The sequence below is a fragment of the Moschus berezovskii genome, chromosome 7 (genome assembly GCF_049115385.1).
Source record: "Moschus berezovskii isolate FMDL1 chromosome 7, NW_MosBer_1.0, whole genome shotgun sequence".
In the NCBI taxonomy this organism is placed as follows: domain Eukaryota; kingdom Metazoa; phylum Chordata; class Mammalia; order Artiodactyla; family Moschidae; genus Moschus; species Moschus berezovskii.
The window spans coordinates 91,277,468-91,298,108 of record NC_142466.1 but is presented as its reverse complement, the minus strand read 5'-3'; the positions used below and the strand labels follow the sequence as shown (position 1 = coordinate 91,298,108).

The window sequence follows — 20,641 nt, the reverse complement described above, 5'->3', positions numbered from 1 at the left end:
GTCTGTCCATGGGGATTCTCCAGGCAAGAACACTGGCGTGGGTTGCATTCCTTTTACCTGGGGATCTTCCCAACCCAGGGATCAAACACAGGTCTCCTGCATTGCATGAGGATTCTTTACCATCTGAGCCACCAGGGAAGCCGTAATTCTATGTAAAAATGCCATTGGTCATTTGATCAGGATTTCATTGCATCTGTAGACTGCTTTGGGTAGTATATTCATTTTGACAATATTAATTTTTCCAGTCCATGAACATGATATATCTTTTCATCTGTTTGTGTCTTCTTTAGTTTCCTTCATTGACTCCTTATAATTTTCAGAGTATAGGTCTTTAGTCTCCTTAGGTAGGTTTATCCTTTTGATATGATGGTAAATGGAATTGTTTCTTGAATTTCTCTTTCTGATCTTTTGATGTTATTGTATAGAAATGCAACAATTTTTTGTTGTGTATTCATTGTGTAACCTGCAACTTTACTAGATTCACTGATGATATTTAATAGTTTGTAGCAATGCAAGCCACTCCAGTATTCTTGCCTAGAAAATCCCATGGATGGAGGAGCCTGGTGGGCTGCAGTCCATGGGGTTGCTAAGGGTCGGACATGACTGAGCGACTTCACTTTCACTTTTCACTTTCACACATTGGAGAAGGAAATGGCAACCCACCCCAGTGTTCTTGCCTGGAGAATCCCAGGGAAGGGGGAGTCTGGTGGGCTTCCGTCTGTGGGGTCACACAGAGTCGGACACAACTGAAGTGACTTAGCGGTAGCAGTAGTGTCTTTAGGGTCTTCTATGAATAGTATCATGTCATTTGCAAACAGTGACAGTTTAACTTCTTCATTTTCAGTTTGGATTCCATTTGTTTCTTTTTCTTCTCTGATTGCTGTAACTAGGACATCCAGAACTATGCTGAATAATAATGGGGAGAGTGAACATCCTTGTCTTTTTCCTCATCTTAGAGAAAACGCTTTCAGCGTTTCAGCACTGAGTATGATGTTAAGGAGCAGATTTGTCATATATGGCCTTTATTATGTTGAGGAATGTTCCCCTCATGCCCACTTTCCAGAGAGTTTTTATCATAAAAGGGTACTGAATTTGTCTTTCTGCACCTATTGAGATAATCATGGTTTTTATTCTTCAGTTTGTATTTCACATTGATTAATTTGCAGATATTGAAAAATCCTTGCATCCATACATGACTCCCACTTGATCATAGTGAATGATCTTTTTAATGTATTGTTGGACTTGGATTGTTAGTATTGTGTTGAGGATTTATCCCTCTACAGTCATCATTGATATTGGCCTGTAATTTTCCTTTTTTGTGGTATCTTTTTCTGATGTTGATCACAGGGTGATGGTGGCATCAGAGAATGAGTTTGGAAGTTTTCCTACATCTGTAATTTTGTGGAACAGTTTCAGAAGGTTAGGTGTTTTGTTGCTATTGTTTTTCAGTCAGTAAGTCACATCCAACTCTTTGCAATCCCATGGACTGCAGCACACCAGTCTCCTCTGTCCTTCACTGTTTCCTGGAGTTGGCTCAAATTCATGTTCGTTGAGTTGGTGATGCTAGCTAATCATCTCATCCTCTGTTGACTGCTTCTGCTCCTGCCCTCAATCTTTCCAGCATCAGGGTCTTTTCCAGTGAGTCTTCTCTTTGCATCAGGTGGCCAAAGTGTTGGAACTTCAGCATCAGTCCTTCCAGTGAATATTCAGGGTTGATTTCCTTCAGGATTGACTGGTTTGATCACCTTGCAGTCAAAGGGACTCTCAAGAATTTTCTCCAGCTTTACAATTTGAAAGCATCAGTTCTTTGGCACTCCCTCTTCTTTATGGTTCAACTCTCCGATCTGTCTATGACTACTGGAAAAATCATAGCTTTGACTGAAGGACCTTTGTTGGCAAAGTGATGTCTCTGCTTTTTACTGTGCTGTCTAGGTTGGTCATAGCTTTCCTTTCAAGGAGCAAGCGTCTTGTAATTTCATGGCTGCAGTCATTGTCCACAGTGATTTTGGTGCCCAAGAAAATAAAATCTGTCCTTGTTTCCACTGTTTCCCCTTCTATTTGCCGTGAAATGATGGGACCAGATGCCATGATTTTAGCTTTTTGATGTTGAGTTTCAAGCCAGCTTTTTTGATCTCTTTCACCTTCATCAAGAGGTTCTTTAGTCCTCTTTACTTTCCACCTTCCGCCATTAGAGTGGTATCATCTGCATATCTGGGGTTGTTGATAATTCTCCCAGCAGTGTTGATTCCAGCTTGTGATTCATCCAGACCAGCATTTCACATGATATACTCTGCATGTAAGTTATACACACAGTGAGAACATAGCCTTGTCATATTCCTTTCCCACTTTTGAACCAATCAGTTGTTCTATGTCTGGTTCTAAAGATTGCTTCCTGATCTATATACAGATTTCTCATGAGACAGATAAGGTGATCTGGTACTCCCATGTCTTTAAGAATTTTCCACAGTTTGTTGTGATCTGTACAATCAAAGGGTTTAGTGTAGACCAGAAGTAGATATTTTTTGGAATTCCCTTGCTTTCTCCATGATACAGTGAATGTTGGCAATTTGGACTCTTGTTCCCCTGCCTTGTCTAAACCCAGCTTGTACATCTGGAAGTTCTTGGTTCGTGAACTGCTGAAACCTAGCTTGAGGGATTTTGAGCATACCTTGTTCAGTTCAGTTCAGTTCAATTCAGTCGCTCAGTCATGTCCAACTCTCTGCGACCCCATGAATCACAGCACGCCAGGCCTCCCTGTCCATCACCAATTCCCGGAGTTCACCCAAACTCATGTCCATAGAGTCGGTGATGCCATCCAGCCATCTCATTCTCTGTTGTCCCCTTCTCCTCCCGCCCCCAACCTTTCCCAACATCAGAGTCTTTTCCAGTGAGTCAACTCGTCACATGAGGTGGCCAAAGTATTACAGTTTCAGCTTTAGCATAAGTCCCTCCAATGAATACCCAGGATTGATCTCCTCTAGAATGGACTGGTTGGATCTCCTTGCAGTACAAGTTACTCTCAAGAGTCTTCTCCAACACCACAGTTCAAAAGCATCAATTCTTCGGCGATCAGCCTTCTTCATAGTCCAACTCTCACATCCATACATGACCACGGGAAAAACCATAGCCTTGACTAGACGGATCTTTGTTGGCAAAGTAATGTCTCTGCTTTTTAATATACTGTCTAGGTTGGTCATAACTTTTGAAATGAGTGCAATAGTATGATAGTTTGAACATGGCTTGGCATTGCCCTTCTTTGTGATTGGAATAAAACCTAACCTTTTCCAGTCTTCTGGTCACTGCTGAGTTTTCCAGATTTGCTGACATATTGAGTGCAGCACTTTACCAGCATCATCCTTTAGGATTTGAAATAACTTAGTTGGGATTCCATCACCTCCACTAGATTTGTTCTTAGTAATGCTTCTAAGGCCCACTTGACTTCACACTCCAGATGTTTAGCTCCAGGAGAATGACCACATCTTTGTGGTTATCCGGACCATTAAGACCTTTTTTGTATAGTTCTTCTGTGTTTTCTTGCTACCTCTTCTTAATCTCTTCTGCTTCTGTTGGGTCCTTTCCCTTTCTGTTCTTTATTGTGACCATCGTAACATGAGTATTCCCTTGATAGTTCCAGTTTTCTTGAAGAGGTCTCTAGTCTTTCCCATTCTATTGTTTTCCTCTATTTCTTCACATTGTTCATTTAAGAAGGCCTTCTTATCTCTCCTTCCTATTCTCTAGCACTCTGCATTCAGTTGGGTATATTTCTCCCTTTCTTTCTTGACTTTCTCTTTTCTTTATCCCTCAAATTCCAGCTTCTCAAAAGTAATCACTCTAAACTCAATCAAACTAATTCTTTTGGTATTTACATTCCTATATCTAAATCACATGTTTATATTGGTACCTCTTGGTTTTCAGTTTTAGGAAGTATCTACTGACTTAGCACAATGGAAAATAAAGATTTAACTCTCAGACATTTAAGGCTTCAACACTTATATGCACATTTCTTCTTCCCTTCCTTCTAATATAGGTGTATCATAATTTGGAGTAAATCAATAGACTGTATTTATTAGTATGTTTATTTTAATTATATTCACAGCTTAACCATTTCTTTTATCTTTTATGCACTGTTTTTTATTTTGTCTGGAATTAATTATTGTTTGATTTAATCATTTGTTTCATTTTCCATATCTGGATCACTAAATCAACTCCACAGTCTTCCCATGTATGTAAATATCTTTACAATATGTTAAAATATATTAGATAATGACAGTTAACACCAATCATAAGTATTAATATAGTGCTTACTATATGCTAGGCACTGTAAACACTCTTTCTCTTTCTCAACTGATTTAATCACATCCTCTTTGAGGTATCTATAATCATTATCCTCATTTTACAGAGAAGGAAGTAGGCCCACAGAGAAGTTAAGTAAATTGCTGTGGGTTGCCCTGCTAGTAAGTGGTGAAACCAGGAGTAAAACCCAAGCAATTTGGCTCCAGAATACAGGCTATTTATTTCATCAGTTGAAAGAAACTTCCCTTGGAGTTCTTGACATGACCAAAGTTGCTGTCTATTCGATTCTCATGCACTGACTTGGGGGTCTTCCTTTGGCATGCTGCTGGGAATTCCTTTCATGTCTCTCAAGTATTGGATCTCTTGTTTTTTGGCTCTTTCTTGATTCGTGCTTTCATTTTTAGAGAATGTTATCCAGAGAGTATTGTATGGGAATTAGGTTTCTTGAAACCTTGCATGTCTAAAAGTATTTTTATTTGACCCTCAGTAATTTCATAGCTAATTCTAGATTGTAAGTCATTTTTACTCAGAAATTTAAAGACATTCTTTCTACTTTAATCATCCCACCTTTTCTTACTGGATGTGATAGGAAGATTCAGATAATAAATTTGTGTTGTTTTAAGTTTGTAGTAATTTGTTGCAGCAGCAATAGGAAACCATTACAGATTTTGGTACCTGGACATGGAATGATGCTGTAACAAATACCCTAAAATGTCAAAAGACTTTGGAATTTGGTAATGGATAAAAACTAAAAATTTTGAAGCATATAATAGCAAGAGCCTTGAACAGACTGGTAATAGAAATATTATTGTTAACTCTGCTAGAGAACTCAGAAGAAAGTGAGGAGCACAGTAGGAAAAAAAACTGTATTGTTTTAGAGAATATCTCATTATTTTAAACAAACTGTTGACAGGAATACGGGTGTTAAAGGTGCTTCTGGTGAAGACTCAGAAGGAACTGAGAAATATGTTACTGGAGTGTAGGGGAGGGAACATCTTTGGTATATAGTAGCAGAAAGCTTAGCTGGATTTTGTCCTGTAGTTATATGGAAAGCACATTTGTCAGTGATGGGCTTGTGTTTTTCTCTGAGGTGATTTCAAGCAAAGGATTGAAGATGTGACACGGTTTCTTTTTGCTGCTTACAATAAAATATGAATATTAAGCGATAGGGTGAAGGAAGAACTGTGAAGCAAAAAGGAACTAGACTTGATGATTTGGGATATTTGGGGGCTATCAAGATTACAAAAGATGCTATAATTAGTTTCACTGTAGGAAAGTATGTTCTTGAGAGAAAGTCAAGGGTGTGGATAGATGCCTTATATATGAATATTTTTCTAGGTTTTTAGGTGTTTAGCAAGATGAACAGGGTAGAATGAACCTTACTAAATTATTTTAGCTGCAAGTCTCAGTCTTTGGTGTTAACTTGATTATTTAGTTTATTTACATTTAATGCAATTACTGATATATTTGAATTTATATCCAGTTTTATTAGTTTCATATTTGAACTGTCAGTTTAATACTATTTTTCCACTCTTTTCTTGACTTTCTTTTAGATTAGTCAAAGTTTTAATTTTTATTTTGTTAACTTGTTTGTGATGCATTCTTTTATTTGTTTCCCTGGATATTATAATATCCATCTTTAACTCATTATTTTCTTACCCCCTTCTTAATAGATGCTAAAACATCTTAGTTCCATTTATTGCTTCTCATTTTTACATTATTATTTTTATGCATTTGAATTCTACATATGTTTTAAACTTCACAAGATATTATTACTACTGTTTTTGCATAGTCTGTGTTTACAGTTTTATAAAGTGGAATTTGAGAAACTTTTTGAGTCTTTGAGTTGATGTCATTCACCTTTCCTTTTCAAATTTTGCTTCTGCCTCATAGTCTTCCTCTTTATTGTCTCAGACAATATGTTTTTCCTTTCCAAGTTATTGTACATGTGATACATCATGTGCTCTTGTGCTTATTTTTATTTAAAAAACCTCTGTAGTTCAGTTTGAGTATCTTCTGTTTGCTTTTCTTCCATTTCAGTAATTCTGTTATTCTGCTGTTAAACCCCTCTCAGTTCTTAATTTTAGATACTGAATTTTTCAATTTTCTTTTTTTTTTTAGTATAAGTTCCATTTCTCTGATGAAATTCTCCACCTTTTCATCTAACTCCAAGATCCTGTAAGACTGTTTCTATTGAATTTTTTTTCCTCTGGTTTCAGATATTTTGTTATGTTTTTTGATAGGCATTTTTTTTATTGTATCAAAACACGTATAAAGCATTGTCAAGGATCTAGATTATGGTATCTTTCTCAGTTATTTAACTTATATGCAGAGTACATCATACGAAATGCTGGGCTGGATGAAGCTCAAGCTGGCATCAACATTACTGGGAGAAATATCAATAACCTCAGCTATGCAGATGACACCACCCTAATGGCAGAAAGCAAAGAGGAACTAAAGAGCCTCTTGATGAAGGTGAAAGAGGAGAGTGAAAAAGCTGGCTTAAAACTCAACATTCAAAAAACTAAGATCATGGCATGATCTTAGTTCCATCACTTCATGGCAAATAGATGAGAAAAAATGGATACAGTGACAGATTTTATTTCTTGGGCTCCAAAATCACTGCAGATGATGACTGAAGCCTTGAAATTAAAAGACACTTGCTCCTTGGGAGGAAAGCTATGACAGACCTAGACAGCGTGTTAAAAAGTAGAGACATTATTTTGCCAACAAAGATCCAAATAGTCAAAGCTGTGATTTTTCCATTAGTCATATATGGATGTAACAGTTGGACCATAAAGAAGGCTGAGCACCAGAGAATGTTGATTTTGAGTGGTGGTGGTAGAGAAGACTCTTGAGAGTCCCTTGCACTGCAAGGAGATCAAACCAGTCAATCCTAAAGGAAATCAATCCTGAATATTCATTGGGAAAGATTGAGGGCAGGAGGAGAAGGGGACGACAGAGGATGAGATGGTTGAATGGCATCATTGACTTAATGAACATGAGTTTGAGCATACTCCAGGAGATAGTGAAGGACAGAGAAGCCTAGTTTACTAAAGTCCATGGGGTCACAAAAGGTCAGACACGACTTAGTGACTGAACAATAACAAACTTTCTCAGGAGAGGATTCTTGTTTGCCTTGGCAGATAGAGTGGAGGATGAACACCTTTGTCTAGTCAGGCACAGTGTTATGTTGAATCAAGACTAAGTTGAAGCCCTGATAATAATCTATCTCTGGTTCACTCTGACCATCCAGGATTTTCAGCTGAGAGCCCAGTTTGCCCTCTGTGGACCCGCCTCTTGATAAGTGCCAACAGTGTTTGCTTATCAGACTCCTAACATTTTGCCTTGCTTTTCAGAGGCTATCTGCTAGATAGAAGTGTTTAGTCTTCTGCTCATACAGCCCTAGAATTTGGCAGATGTCTTAGGGGAAAAACTGTCCATGTGTTTGAATTCTGGTTTCTCTGTCACCCAACTTTAGCCTTCTACTGGTTCAAAGCCTGAGTTTTCACCTTTTACCATACCCAGAATTGATAAATACTCCTAGTGTAAAAGTGGTTATGTACATCAACTCAAACCTTAAATGTTGTCTATAGAATCTTAGTACCTAACTGCTTCCAGTATTTTCAAACATATAGTTTCAGTATTTCATCTGGCATGTATAGTTATTCCTGGAAGAAACCCTGGACTGTCACAAACTCTTGTATGCCATCTGGATATGACAGTGCCTCAGAAGGGTCACCTAAACATATCATATGTACTGTCCATGTAAAGTGTACATTCAATCATTTGTAGTATATTCATCGAGTTGTACAATCTTTATCCAGTTTTAGAACACTTTCTTTCCCTCCCCTATCCAAAGTCATACCTTTTAGCTGTTGCTGCCTCCCTCCCCACCACATCCTTCCATTACTCCATTCCTGGGCAACCAGCAATCTTCTTACTGTCCTAATAGGTTTGCCTGTCCTGGATGTCTCATGTAAATGGAATCGTATAATATGTGGTCTTTTGTGATTGACTTATTTCACTTAGCATAATATTTTCGAAATTTATTCACAGTGTAGCATAAATCAGTATTTCATTCCTCTCTATGGCTGAATAATCTCTTTTATGAATATACCATATTGAAATTCATCATTAGTTGATATCCTGGGTTGTTTCTGTTTTTGAATATTAAGAATAATGCTACTATGAACATTGCTATATAAGTTTTATGTGAATGAATGTTTTGCTTTCTCTTGGATATATACCTGGAAGTGGAACCATTAGCTCATATTACTCCTTTTGAGGAAGTGCCAGACTGTTTTACATTCCCACCTTTACTATATGAGCGTTCCAATTTCTCCACTTCCCCACTGGCACTTGATATTATGTGTCTTTTTATTTTTTATTATTATAGCCGTCCTAATAGGTGCATTTTCCTGATGACTAATAACTAATGATTGGAGCATATTTTAAATTTCAGAATTTAAGATTTAATTGCATTTATTATTTTGCTACAAAAATAATAAAAATACAAATACACACAAGCAGAGCATTTTTTATTTTATAATCATCTTAGTGAATTTGAAGGGGTATCTCTTTGAATTTTGATATCCCTTTTGACTATATTGACCTGTATTGAGAACCTTTCATGCTTTTTGGCCATTTGTATATCTTCCTTGGAGAGATGTATATTCTTCTTGGTCTGTTTATTTGTTTATTTGACTGTGCCAGGTCTTAGCTGTGGCATGAGGGATGTTCGAGCTTTGTAGCAGAATCCAGGATCTTTTGTTACAGCATGTGGACTCTACCTCCCTGACCAGGGATTGAACACAGGCCCCCTGCATTTTGAGCATGGAGTTTTAGCCACTGGACCATCAGGGAAGTTCCTTTGGTCCATTTTTAATTGGATCATTTATCTTTTTATTGAGTTGTAAGAGTTCTTTATATATTCTTTACACAAGTCCTTTATCAGAGATATAATTGCAGACATTTTCCCCTAGTCTTTGAGTTGTTTTTACTTTCTTTTTTAAGTAAACATGTTGTTTGTTCTGTTTTTGTTGTTATTTTTGTTTGTTTATTTTTCATTTTTGGCCATTGGGTATAGCATGGGGATCTTAGTTCCCCTACCAGGCATTGAGCCCATGCCCCCTGAATTGGTGGTGCAGAGACCTAACACTGGACTGCCAGCAAATTCCCTTATCTTTTCACTTTTTTTGCAGCTGCTGCTGCTGCTAAGTCGCTTCAGTCATGTCCGACTCTGTGCGACCCCATAGACGGCAGCCCACCAGGGCCCCCCGTCCCTGGGATTCTCATGGTATCCTTTTTAGCACAAAGTTTTATATTTTGATAAAGTTCAGTTTATCTATTTTTTCTCTGATTGCTTGTGCTTCTGATTTTATATCTGAAAAATCATTGCTTTTCTAAGTGAAGTGTTAATGAAATATGGCATACATGGAAAAGAATGCAGAAATCAGATTTGCAGCTTGATGAGTTTTCAGTGTATTCTTTTTTAACCAGCACACAGATAAAAACAAAACCCCAGAATGTTTAGAGCCACAGAAAGAATGACCTGATACTTTTAATATTAATTTTTCCCTTGAAATAATAATATCAAATTTAGGTATTTAGTGAGAATCTTATATGTTGTATCATGTTAAAAATTATTAAAAGTAAGTTTTTCATTGAATAAACGTGTTTTTCCAGGGATCAGTGTCTTTCAAAGATATATCCGTAGACTTCAGCAGGGAAGAGTGGCAACAATTGGACCTTGCTCAGAAAAGTCTATACAGGGATGTAATGCTGGAAAACTATTTCAACTTGATCTCAGTGGGTAAGCACAGCTCTGCTGGGTAAGTCTGTACCTAATTGTTTTTTTTTTTTTTCCTTAGTGGAATTTCTGAAATCTGGTGTTTCTAAGGTATGTGGGACTTCTAAAGACTGTAGGACATCTGAAGTGTGTAATAGTTTTGTCCTTATTTTGTTCTATGTTCTTAACAATCTCTTTTGGACATTAAGATACTTCCGTTCCCCATGAACTTTTCTGAAAAGTAAATGAGGGCTTTGTTGTTTCCTATCATCAGGGTGTCAGGTTCCCAAACCAGAAGTCATTTTCAACTTGGAGTGGGGAGAAGAACCGTTTATGTGGAATGGCAAAATCTCAAGCCAGCGCTGTCTAGGTAAGTAGGAACCAAAAGCATAGGAGATCGTATAACCAAATCACAGTTTTACTGGCAGAGTTTGGCAACTTTGAAGTGCTTTTAATATGATATTTCTATAACATTCTGAACTTTTGAAACTGCATGGATAGAGTTGATATTGGTTTCTTAGACATCTAAATGCCATTCCCACTTAAGGCCCCTTCCAATATCAGTGTCTTCTTTGCTTGACTCTTTAAGAGGGATATGCTACAGTTACTGGTACATTGGCTGTAGGAGCCTGCTGTTTTGCTTTTTCTCCCTTTTTATAACATTAAAAAATTTTTTTTTTTAATCTCTGTCACTGTCTTAAATCCTTTCCTTTCACATTCAGGTACTCATAAAATTGTCTTAAAAAATCACTTTGGGTCACTCACCTGCTTATTTCTCTTCATTTTCTTTCTTTTCCCTTAAGATGCTTCAGAATTGTCATGTAGAGATGACCATATTATATCATCTCCCAAGCCTCTCCTCAGCTGTTGGCTTTGAGATTTCCATTACTTACATTTGGGGATAGCTTCTTATTTTAATTCTTTTATAATTTTTTGGGGGCCACACCCCACAGCATGCAGGATCTTCGTTTCTCTGGCCAGGGGTTGAACCTGCACGCCCTGCAGTGGAAACTCAGAGTCCTAACCAGGGAATCCCCTATTTTACAATTTTTAAAAAAGTTTTATTTAATTTTTTATTTATCCCTTTTAATCCTCACTCCCTACTCATTTTTATTCTTCCCAGAGGCAGTTGCTCTACTGTATTTTATATGTTTGCTTGCAATTTATTCTTAAATTTGTCAGGTATTTGTAAAATAAAATTTAAATTGCTGGTCATTTTAATTTCTAAAAATGGTACTGTGCTATATATCCTACTTAGTTTTTTTCCTCTCAGCACTAAATTGGTTCATGGTACACTGTTTTTCTAGCTCATTGCTTCTAGTTGATGCATACATTCCATAGTATATATATATGCCACATTTACTTGTCCAGCTTTCTAGCTACTATAGCTACTACTACTACTACTACTAGTCACATCAGTCATATCAGTTGTGTCCGACTCTGTGTGACCCCACAGACGGCAGCCCACCAGACTCCCCCGTCCCTGGGATTTTCCAGGCAAGAACACTGGAGTGGGTTGCCATTTCCTTCTCCAATGAAGAAGTACTATAGCTAGTACTATAATAAATTTCTTCAAGAGCTATTCTTATAGTAAACAAGAATTTCTTGAAGAGTAGTGGAAGTGTTTTATTAATGAATATACTAATGCTTTATTTCACTAAGTATAACCATATTGTTTTCTAGATTGGATGTATTGGTCTACAATCCTCTAAACATACAAAGGCATCAATTTCTCCTCATCCCTGTGCATATTTCTAATAATTTCTTATAATCTAGTGGATTTTAATTTCTAACTATTTGTTTTAATTTGTGTTTCTCTAATAACAAAATGTTTTGAACATCTTTTCATGTACCTTGTAATAGATTCTGATTTCATTTTTGGTGTTTGACTACTGACACCTTCCGAACTTCACCACTCTCTCTTTATCTTCTGCCCCACATCTGGGCAAACTACAAGAAACCCCAGATGCTCTCTCCATTGGTGCTAGTTGGAAATTGTCCTGTATCAGTCAGCTTAGCACCATCCCCCAACAGCTATTAAAAACCCAAGCCAGTTTCCTTTTCTCACTCTTGTAAGCCACTTTTAGACCTGCTTGGAAACTTTCCCTTCAAAAGTCTCATTAAATGAGTAATGAACTTTTTCATATCTTATTGGGTGTGTGTCAGATCATCACTCTTGACATCTGAACCAAATTTGGTGTGGGAGTCCATTGTTCCTCTGCAGAGACTTAACAGTTTGTGTAGTAAGCAGGATCTTTGGATGATGACCACCACCAAGGGGGTCTTTCCTCTCTTTTTCTCTGGCTTTTCTTCCTGCTGCTGAGCACATACTTTGAGTTGTGCTGCTTTATGCTACATTTGCTGATTCCCATGAGTCCGTGTCATATATTTAACCAATTGAAGTTGGAAGTTATAGTTGGTATTATGGGACAGATGTAAAGGACTAAGGTAAGGTAAGGTGAAGTCGCTCAGTCATGTCCTACTCTTTGCAACCCCACGGACTGTAGCCTACCAGGCTTTTCCATCCATGGGATTTTCCAGGCAAGAGTACTGGAGTGGGTTGCCGTTTCCTTCTCCAGATGATCTTCCCGACCCAGGGATCGAACCCAGGTCTCCCGCATTGTAGGCAGACGCTTTACCATCTGAGCCACCAGGGCTAGGCCCTCCTTAAAATGGGTTAAGACCTATGGATGTGTCTCAAATTGAATCATTTGTCTCAATTCTGGCATAAGCCATGACTGACACCAGAATTAAGGAAACAGATCAGATTGGCTCTCACTGTATAAAGCTCTCAGGGGACCAATTGATACTTTATGCATAAAAGGGCCCATCAGGCAGCTACTTGTGTGAAGGAAGAGCAGTTACAATGCAGCATGCTAAAGCAAGTGGCACACCTTTCTAAATGTTGTCATATTTTATTGTTGTTTATTGTTTTAATGTTGTCATATTTTTGCTTTTCCATGTGACTCATCTTCTCAAACAATTCTTTATGCTCTTTCTACTAATTTTTCTCTTTTAGAAAGTATCATTTAGATGCCCTCCTCCTTTTACTTTCCAGTGAAAAGTAAAACCTAAAACCTTGTCTATATTTACTTATGCTTGAATTATTCTAACCCTGTTTTGATGTTTTAAAAATTTTTTTTCCTAGGTGCTACAGGTTAAAATATTGTGCGTATCTTGTCGTAGCTATATGATGCAAAATATTACCTAACATATGAGAAATTCTTCTCTCAATGGATTAATAAACTAAAGGAAGAACATGCCTCATATTTGCAATTCACATTTATCTTTGTTTAGTTTACATAATCATGTTTGCTTCATTTTAACATTTTCTTTAATTATTCCCCTGTATCTGACCCTTTCGGAGAAGGCAATGGCAAGCCACTCCGGTACTCTTGCCTGGAAAATCCCATGGATGGAGGAGCCTGGTAGGCTGCAGTCTGTGGGGTCGCTAAGGGTCGGACACGACTGAGCGACTTCACTTTCACTTTTCACTTTCACACATTGGAGAAGGAAATGGCAACCCACTCCAGTGTTCTTGCCTGGAGAATCCCAGGGACGGGGGAGCCTGGTGGGCTTCTGTCTATGGGGTCACACAGAGTCGGACATGACTGAAGTGACTTAGCAGCAGCATCTGACCCTTTATTTTCTGATCTGTCTGCCTATTCAGATAATCCACATACTTACACTTTGCTGTCATGTTTCACTTACTTCTTTTATTGGACCTATTACAGTATACATTGCTTTTTCCCTTTTCTAATTCTCTGACCCACAAAAACTCAGAGACAATTACATTAATTTGAATGAAAACTGAGTCTTTTACCTATTTCAAAAATGTTTCTCTAAAGAATATTTAGTGAAATTAAATTCTTTAAGTGATAGGCAGAAGCTGTTATTTTGCTCTGTTTCAGAGGGATTTGAAATTTTTTCTGCTAAGCGTTATTTAAAGGACCAATAATTGTAATTGGAAAGGGAAGACAACTGAAAGACATGTTTAAAATTTAAGCCTTTGAGCATTAAGCATTTATTATTGTGTACATCTATGACTTTGTAAGGCTCACAATATCTGTGTTTATTTTTAAGTTAAGAGAAAAAAGAGCCTTCCTAGAGTTTTGCTGAGGTTTGAGATTCATTTTCAGAGCATAGAACCCTAAATGATCCATGAAGGAAATGAATTTTGAAAAGGAATAAAAGATCACGAAAGGGAAGCTTAGTGGGGAATAGGAAAAGAATATATGTTTAGAGTTGGTAATAAAATAGACTTTAGTGACTGGTGGAAAGATAGCTTACATACATTCATTTTATTGGCCTGAATTATGACTTTGTATTTTATTGAATTGGTAATTCAGTTTGTGACAGAGGAATTATGAATAATTAAACTTTTTACCACAGGAGCAAATTTTTTACATTGAACATCATTGATAATAATGTAAATGCTGTCAGGCATAGCAGTCGGTTTATAAGCTAAAGAAAGTGAAAAGTTGCAAAAGATGAAAACCGTGTTTAGGAATCTAGTATTAGAGGTCCTTAGGCTTTATGAAAATATTAATATGTGTGAGTAAAACTGTAATGTGTGCTAAGTCACTTCAGTCATGTCTGACTCTGCAACCCCATGGACTGTATAGCCCATCAGGCTCCTCTGTCCATGGAATTCTCCAGGCAAGAATACTGCAATGGATTGCTGTTTCCTTCTCCAGGGGTTCTTCCCAATCCAAGGATTGAACCCATGTCTCTTAAGTCTCCTGCATTGGTAGGTGGGTTCTTTACCACTAGCGCCACATGGGAAGCTCAAAAATATAAAAGTTAAAAGAATGTGTTTGGGGATATTACAAACATTATAAGGTCCTGGGGATAGAATGAAATGGATACAAGGTTAGGCTGTGTCTATATTAAAGAGTAATCTGATTTTTATATAAGTATTTACTGAGAATCTACTATGTCTTTTTAAAATTTTTTTTTTATTGAAGGATAATTGCTTTACAGAATTTTGTTGTTTTCTGTCAAGCCTCAACATGAATCAGCCATAGGTATACATATATCCCCTCCCTTTTGAACCTCCCTCCCATCTCCCTCCCCATCCCATCCCTCTAGATTGATACAGAGCCCCTTTTTGAGTTTCCTGAGCCATACAGCAGATTCCCATTGGATATCTATTTTATACATGGTAATGTAAGTTTCCATGTTACTTTTTCTATACATCTTACCCTTTCCTCCCCTCTCCCTGTGTCTATAAGTTTATTCTCTATGTCTGTTTCTCCGCTGTTGCCCTGTAAATAAATTCTTCAGAACCAATTTTCCGATATTTATCTTTCTCTTTCTGACTCACTTCACTCTGTATAATAGATTATAGGTTCATCCACCTCATCAGAACTGACTCTGCTATGTCTTATACACTATTCCACAGTTGGGGTTATTAGTGATTCTTATTGTAGGTAAGAATGGTATATTGGAGTAAAACCCACCTCCTGTCATTGATAGACCCCAAGAAGAAACAGTGACTTAGAGAACATAAACATTAACCTGGCCTGGATTTAGCCTGAGGGCTGTAGCTTTCTAATCTCTTGTCTCCAGCATCACCAGCAACATAGAACTGAACTATGAAGTCTGTAATATAGCCAGTGGGAAGAGAGTTATGGGAGACACACTTACTTCCTTAAAACATTGATCTGATTACAACAAATATAATTCCTACTCTCATTTGAATGGTGATAGGTGAATTACCTGGATTTACCTACAAATGAGGCTGTATATGCCTGTTGTATTGAGACAGACACATGCTTGGCTACAAGCTTAACACTGTTGAAGGAAGGGGACAGATTTTAATGAACAACTTCTGTCTCTGCTTCAGAGTTTGCCCTTTTTGCTGTTATATTCTTCCTTATTAAGTGTGTGTATCTGCACCCCAAAACCAGGCATAAAGAATTGAATCATAGATATATATTTGCTGTTTGTAATGGTAAAGCTAATTCAGGATGACTGAGGCTACAATAGATTTCTGTACATAAATAAATTTGTATTTATGGCACAGTGGTTAATAGGGAATAGAGAAAGCGGAGAGATTAGGATTTATAGATGAAGGATAATAAGAATCTAGACTCAGAAATATTTTTTAGCCACATGGTTTGTCACTTTGTTCTTCTAACACCTATTATGTAGTTCTGCTACATGTTCAGAACAGCATATTTCAGTTTGAATCTCGTCTTCCCCAATTACTAAGCATCTGATTTGGGCACATTACTTAACTCTTCTGTGGCTCAGTTTCCTCATCTGTAAAGTAGGGACAATAATAACATTAATAGTAAAAGGTTATGTTGATGTTTAAATGAGTTAGAACAATGCCTGAGACATCTAAATTCTATTGTTTATCAGACAGTAAATGTAATGTAAGGGCTTATTTTATTATTGCATATTTTTTCATATAAAGAGATTATTATATATATTCTTATTTTATATATTTATCTATATTTATTATTACATTTATATAGAACCTCTCCCATTTCTCTTTGTTCACCTTGTATTCACTCTATCATCCCTTCTGTGTTTTGCTAACTGTTCTTTGTGTATTTTATTTTTTAGATCAGGATATTGGTTGTGAAACATCACAACAGGGAATATCTGAAGATGTTTCAGTCTGGTTTGAGGGAATACGTCTCTTCCCAAGAGATGACCTATATTCCATTTTAGAAGAATTTTGGCAAGATGATAAGCAGACAGGAAGAGATAAGGAAAACCAGAACAAACATTTAAGTCCTATCATCTTCACCAACAAGGATACAGTAGCTAATAAGGGGAACTGTGACTGTAATAAAGACATTGGGAAAAAAATTCATGTAAACACAAACCTTGTTCCTTCAAGAAAAAGACTCCATAACTATGACTCATTTCAAAAGAGTTTGAAGCCTATTGTAAACTTATGTAATTGTAATAGAAACAATGCAACAGAAAATTTTGATAAGATTATTGGATATGGTAATACTTTTACTCGTATGAATTCTCATACAGAAATGAATGCTTGTGAATATAATCAATGTAAGAAACTTCTGAGTAAGCAAGCTCTCATGCAGCATCAAAAACATCATACTGGGGAGGACTTCCATTTATTTTCTGATTGTGTGAAACTCTCCACCCATAAGACACACCTTTTTGCACATCAAAGGATTTATACTGAAGAGAAACATCATGAGTGCACCAAATGTGAGATGATCTTCACTCAGAAGTCCCAATTTGCTGCACCTTGGGTTTATACAAGAGAAAAATCCTATGTAGGCACTGAATATGGGAAGAAATTTTCCCTCAACTCATACCATGAGAAAACTCCTCATTCTGAGGAGACTGACTATAAATGCAGTGCACATGGAAAAGCCTTTATCAAGAAGTTAGATCTGTTCAGACCCCAGAGAATTCCTACTGGAGGAAAAAACCCCTGTGATTACAGTGAATGTGGAAAAAATGTCACTCACAAATCAAATCTCAGTATACACAAAAAAGCTCATACTGGCAAGAAGCACTTTGAATGTATTGACTGTGGAAAATCTTTCACAAGAAAATCAACACTAAGTATGCATCAGAAAATTCACACAGGAGAAAAACCGTATGTATGTACTGAATGTGGGAAAGCCTTTATCCGAAAGTCACATTTTATTACACATGAGAGAATTCATACTGGAGAGAAACCTTATGGATGCAATGACTGTGGGAAGTCCTTTATAAAGAAGTCACAACTCCATGTGCATCAGCGAATTCACACAGGGGAGAATCCCTTCATATGTTCAGAATGTGGGAAGATCTTCACTCACAGGACAAATCTCATTATACACCAGAAAATTCATACTGGTGAGAGACCCTATATATGTACTGAATGTGGGAAGGCCTTTACTGACAGGTCAAATCTCATTAAACACCAAAAAATTCATACCGGAGAGAAACCCTATAAATGCAGTGACTGTGGGAAATCATTCACCTGGAAGTCACGGCTCAGGATACATCAGAAATGTCACACTGGAGAGAGACATTATGAATGCAGTGAATGTGGGAAAGCATTTATTCAGAAGTCAACACTGAGTATGCACCAGAGAATTCATAAAGGAGAAAAGCCCTATGTTTGCACTGAATGCGGGAAGGCCTTCTTCCACAAGTCACATTTTATTACACATGAGAGAATTCATACTGGAGAGAAACCTTATGAATGCAGTGACTGTGGGAAATCTTTCACAAAGAAGTCACAACTTCATGTACATCAGCAAATTCACACAGGAGAGAAACCCTACAGATGTGCTGAATGTGGAAAGGCTTTCACGGACAGATCAAATCTCTTTACACACCAGAAAATTCATACTGGCGAGAAACCCTATAAATGTGATGACTGTGGAAAAGCCTTCACTCGAAAGTCAGGCCTCCATATACATCAGCAGTCTCATACTGGAGAAAGACATTTTGAGTGTAGTGAATGTGGGAAAGCCTTTGCGCGAAAATCAACACTCATTATGCATCAGAGAATTCATACAGGAGAGAAACCTTATATTTGTACTGAATGTGGGAAGTCATTCATCCAGAAGTCACATTTAAATCGACATAGGAGAATTCATACTGGAGAGAAACCCTATAAATGCAGTGACTGTGGGAAGGCTTTTATTAAGAAGTCACAACTCCTTGAACATCACCGAATTCACACAGGAGAGAAACCTTATATGTGTACTGAATGTGGAAAGGCCTTCTCCATCAGATCAAATCTTATTAAACACCAGAAAATTCATACTAAACAGAAACCTTATAAATCTAGTGACTTTGGGAAAGACTGTAACTGGAAAGCACAGTTCAGTGTACATCAGAAATCTTAATACTGAGGAAGTAGAATGCCCAGTGCCACAATCATGGGGTAGGGATACAAATTTGTGAGGAGCTATAGCTTGACTAAGAAGCAAGAGGTAACCAAAGTCAATTTTCCTCTATCTAGTCAGAAGTATGAATATCTGGATCTCATAGCTTATGTCCAGTTTTATACATTTGGGCAGACACTTTGGAGAAAGTGTTTCAGCAGTGATAAATGGCAGCTTGTTTACTTGACAGATACTGGGATTTTTAAGCACCTGCAAATAATAGTACATGTGCAAGGAGATGACTTGGCAATAGTTCTTATTCCACGTTTTGGATAAGCAGCTTTATAAGTCAGGGCTGTTGAGTTGTTCATGCCCTGTATAGCAAAAATATTCAATGTTGACCAAAGGAATTTCTTGAGTAGATTTGCAAGAAAATTTTTCATTGTCCAAGCACTCTATGGACACTGAAATCAAGGCAACAGTATAGACAATTCACATGTATAATAAAAAGAATCTAGAAGTTTTTGTGAAAATTGACATTAAAGATACAGAGATGGACTCTACTTTTTTCTTTTCTTTGGGATGTCACAATTATTTATAGCTTACAATATTTATTAGTGTGTGGAAATTTGGATTAAGAAGTTTAAAATTTATAATTTGACTTTGAGATTGTCAAAAACCACAGACTTACCTGAATATTCACAGGCATCTTTAGGTAACTAACATGTTTCCTTGTTTATTAATTCCCTACCATGGCAGCAGGTAACTCATGCCCAAGAGGTATAAAGTGCTCCCAGACTATGTCCCAAAAGTGATCAATGATGTAAACAGCAGCCCCAAAGATTACCTGTAACACTATAGCTGATTCTGAGATCATGAAAGTTAGCCACAGGTTACAGATTTGGCACTCTGGATTCTCATTGTCTTTTACAGAAACCTCTACTTTTTAAATGATTTCTTTTTCTAAAGAGACAAATTAAGAAAGTGAGTTTTAAAACCTAGAGTTCTTCCAATTTTGTTAATGCATCCTCTACTTATTTATTACATACTAAGTTTGTTGTCCTTTATCGAGCCCATCTTTGCATGAAATGTTCCCTTGGAATCTCTAATTTTCTTGAAGAGATCTCTTGTTTTTCCTATTCTGTTGTTTTCCTCTATTTCTTTGCGTTTATTGCTGAGGAAGGCTTTCTTATCTCTCCTTGCTGTTCTTTGGAACTCTGCATTCGGATGCTTATATTTTTCCTTTTCTCCTTTGCTTTTCGCTTCTCTTCTTTTCACAGCTATTTGTAAGGCCTCCTCAGACAGCCATTTTGCTTTTTTGCATTTCTTTTCCATGGGGATGGTCTTGGTCCCTGTCTCCTGTATAATGTCACGAACCTCTGTCCATAGTTCATCAGGCACTCTATCTATCAGATCTAGTCCCTTTAATCTATTTCTCACTTCCACTGTATAATCATAAGGGAAGCAGAAGATATTAAGAAGAGGTGGCAAGAATACACAGAAGAACTGTACAAAAAAGATCTTCACGACCAAGATAATCACGATAACGTGATCACTGACCTAGAGCCAGACATCGTGGAATGTGAAGTCAAGTGGGCCTTAGAAAGCGTCACTGTGAACAAAGCTAGTGGAGGTGATGGAATTCTAGTTGAGCTATTTCAAATCCTGAAAGATGATGTTGTGAAAGTGCTGCAGTCAATATGCCAGCAAATTTGGAAATCTCAGCAGTGGCCACAGGACT

At 37.2% G+C, this 20,641-nt stretch overlaps 1 protein-coding gene across 1 annotated transcript in view; it reads left to right on the top strand.

Annotated features, from left to right (window-relative positions):
* The window catches only part of ZNF484 (zinc finger protein 484), a 30,908-nt gene extending 11,445 nt beyond the window's left edge, over positions 1–19,463 (top strand). Inside the window, 4 exon segments of the mRNA XM_055427449.2 lie at positions 9,982–10,108; positions 10,359–10,454; positions 16,661–18,918; positions 18,920–19,463. Coding sequence (XP_055283424.2) covers positions 9,982–10,108; positions 10,359–10,454; positions 16,661–18,918; positions 18,920–18,979 — 2,541 coding nt within the window. The 3' untranslated portion in view covers positions 18,980–19,463.
* Positions 19,464–20,641: the final 1,178 nt, after the last annotated feature.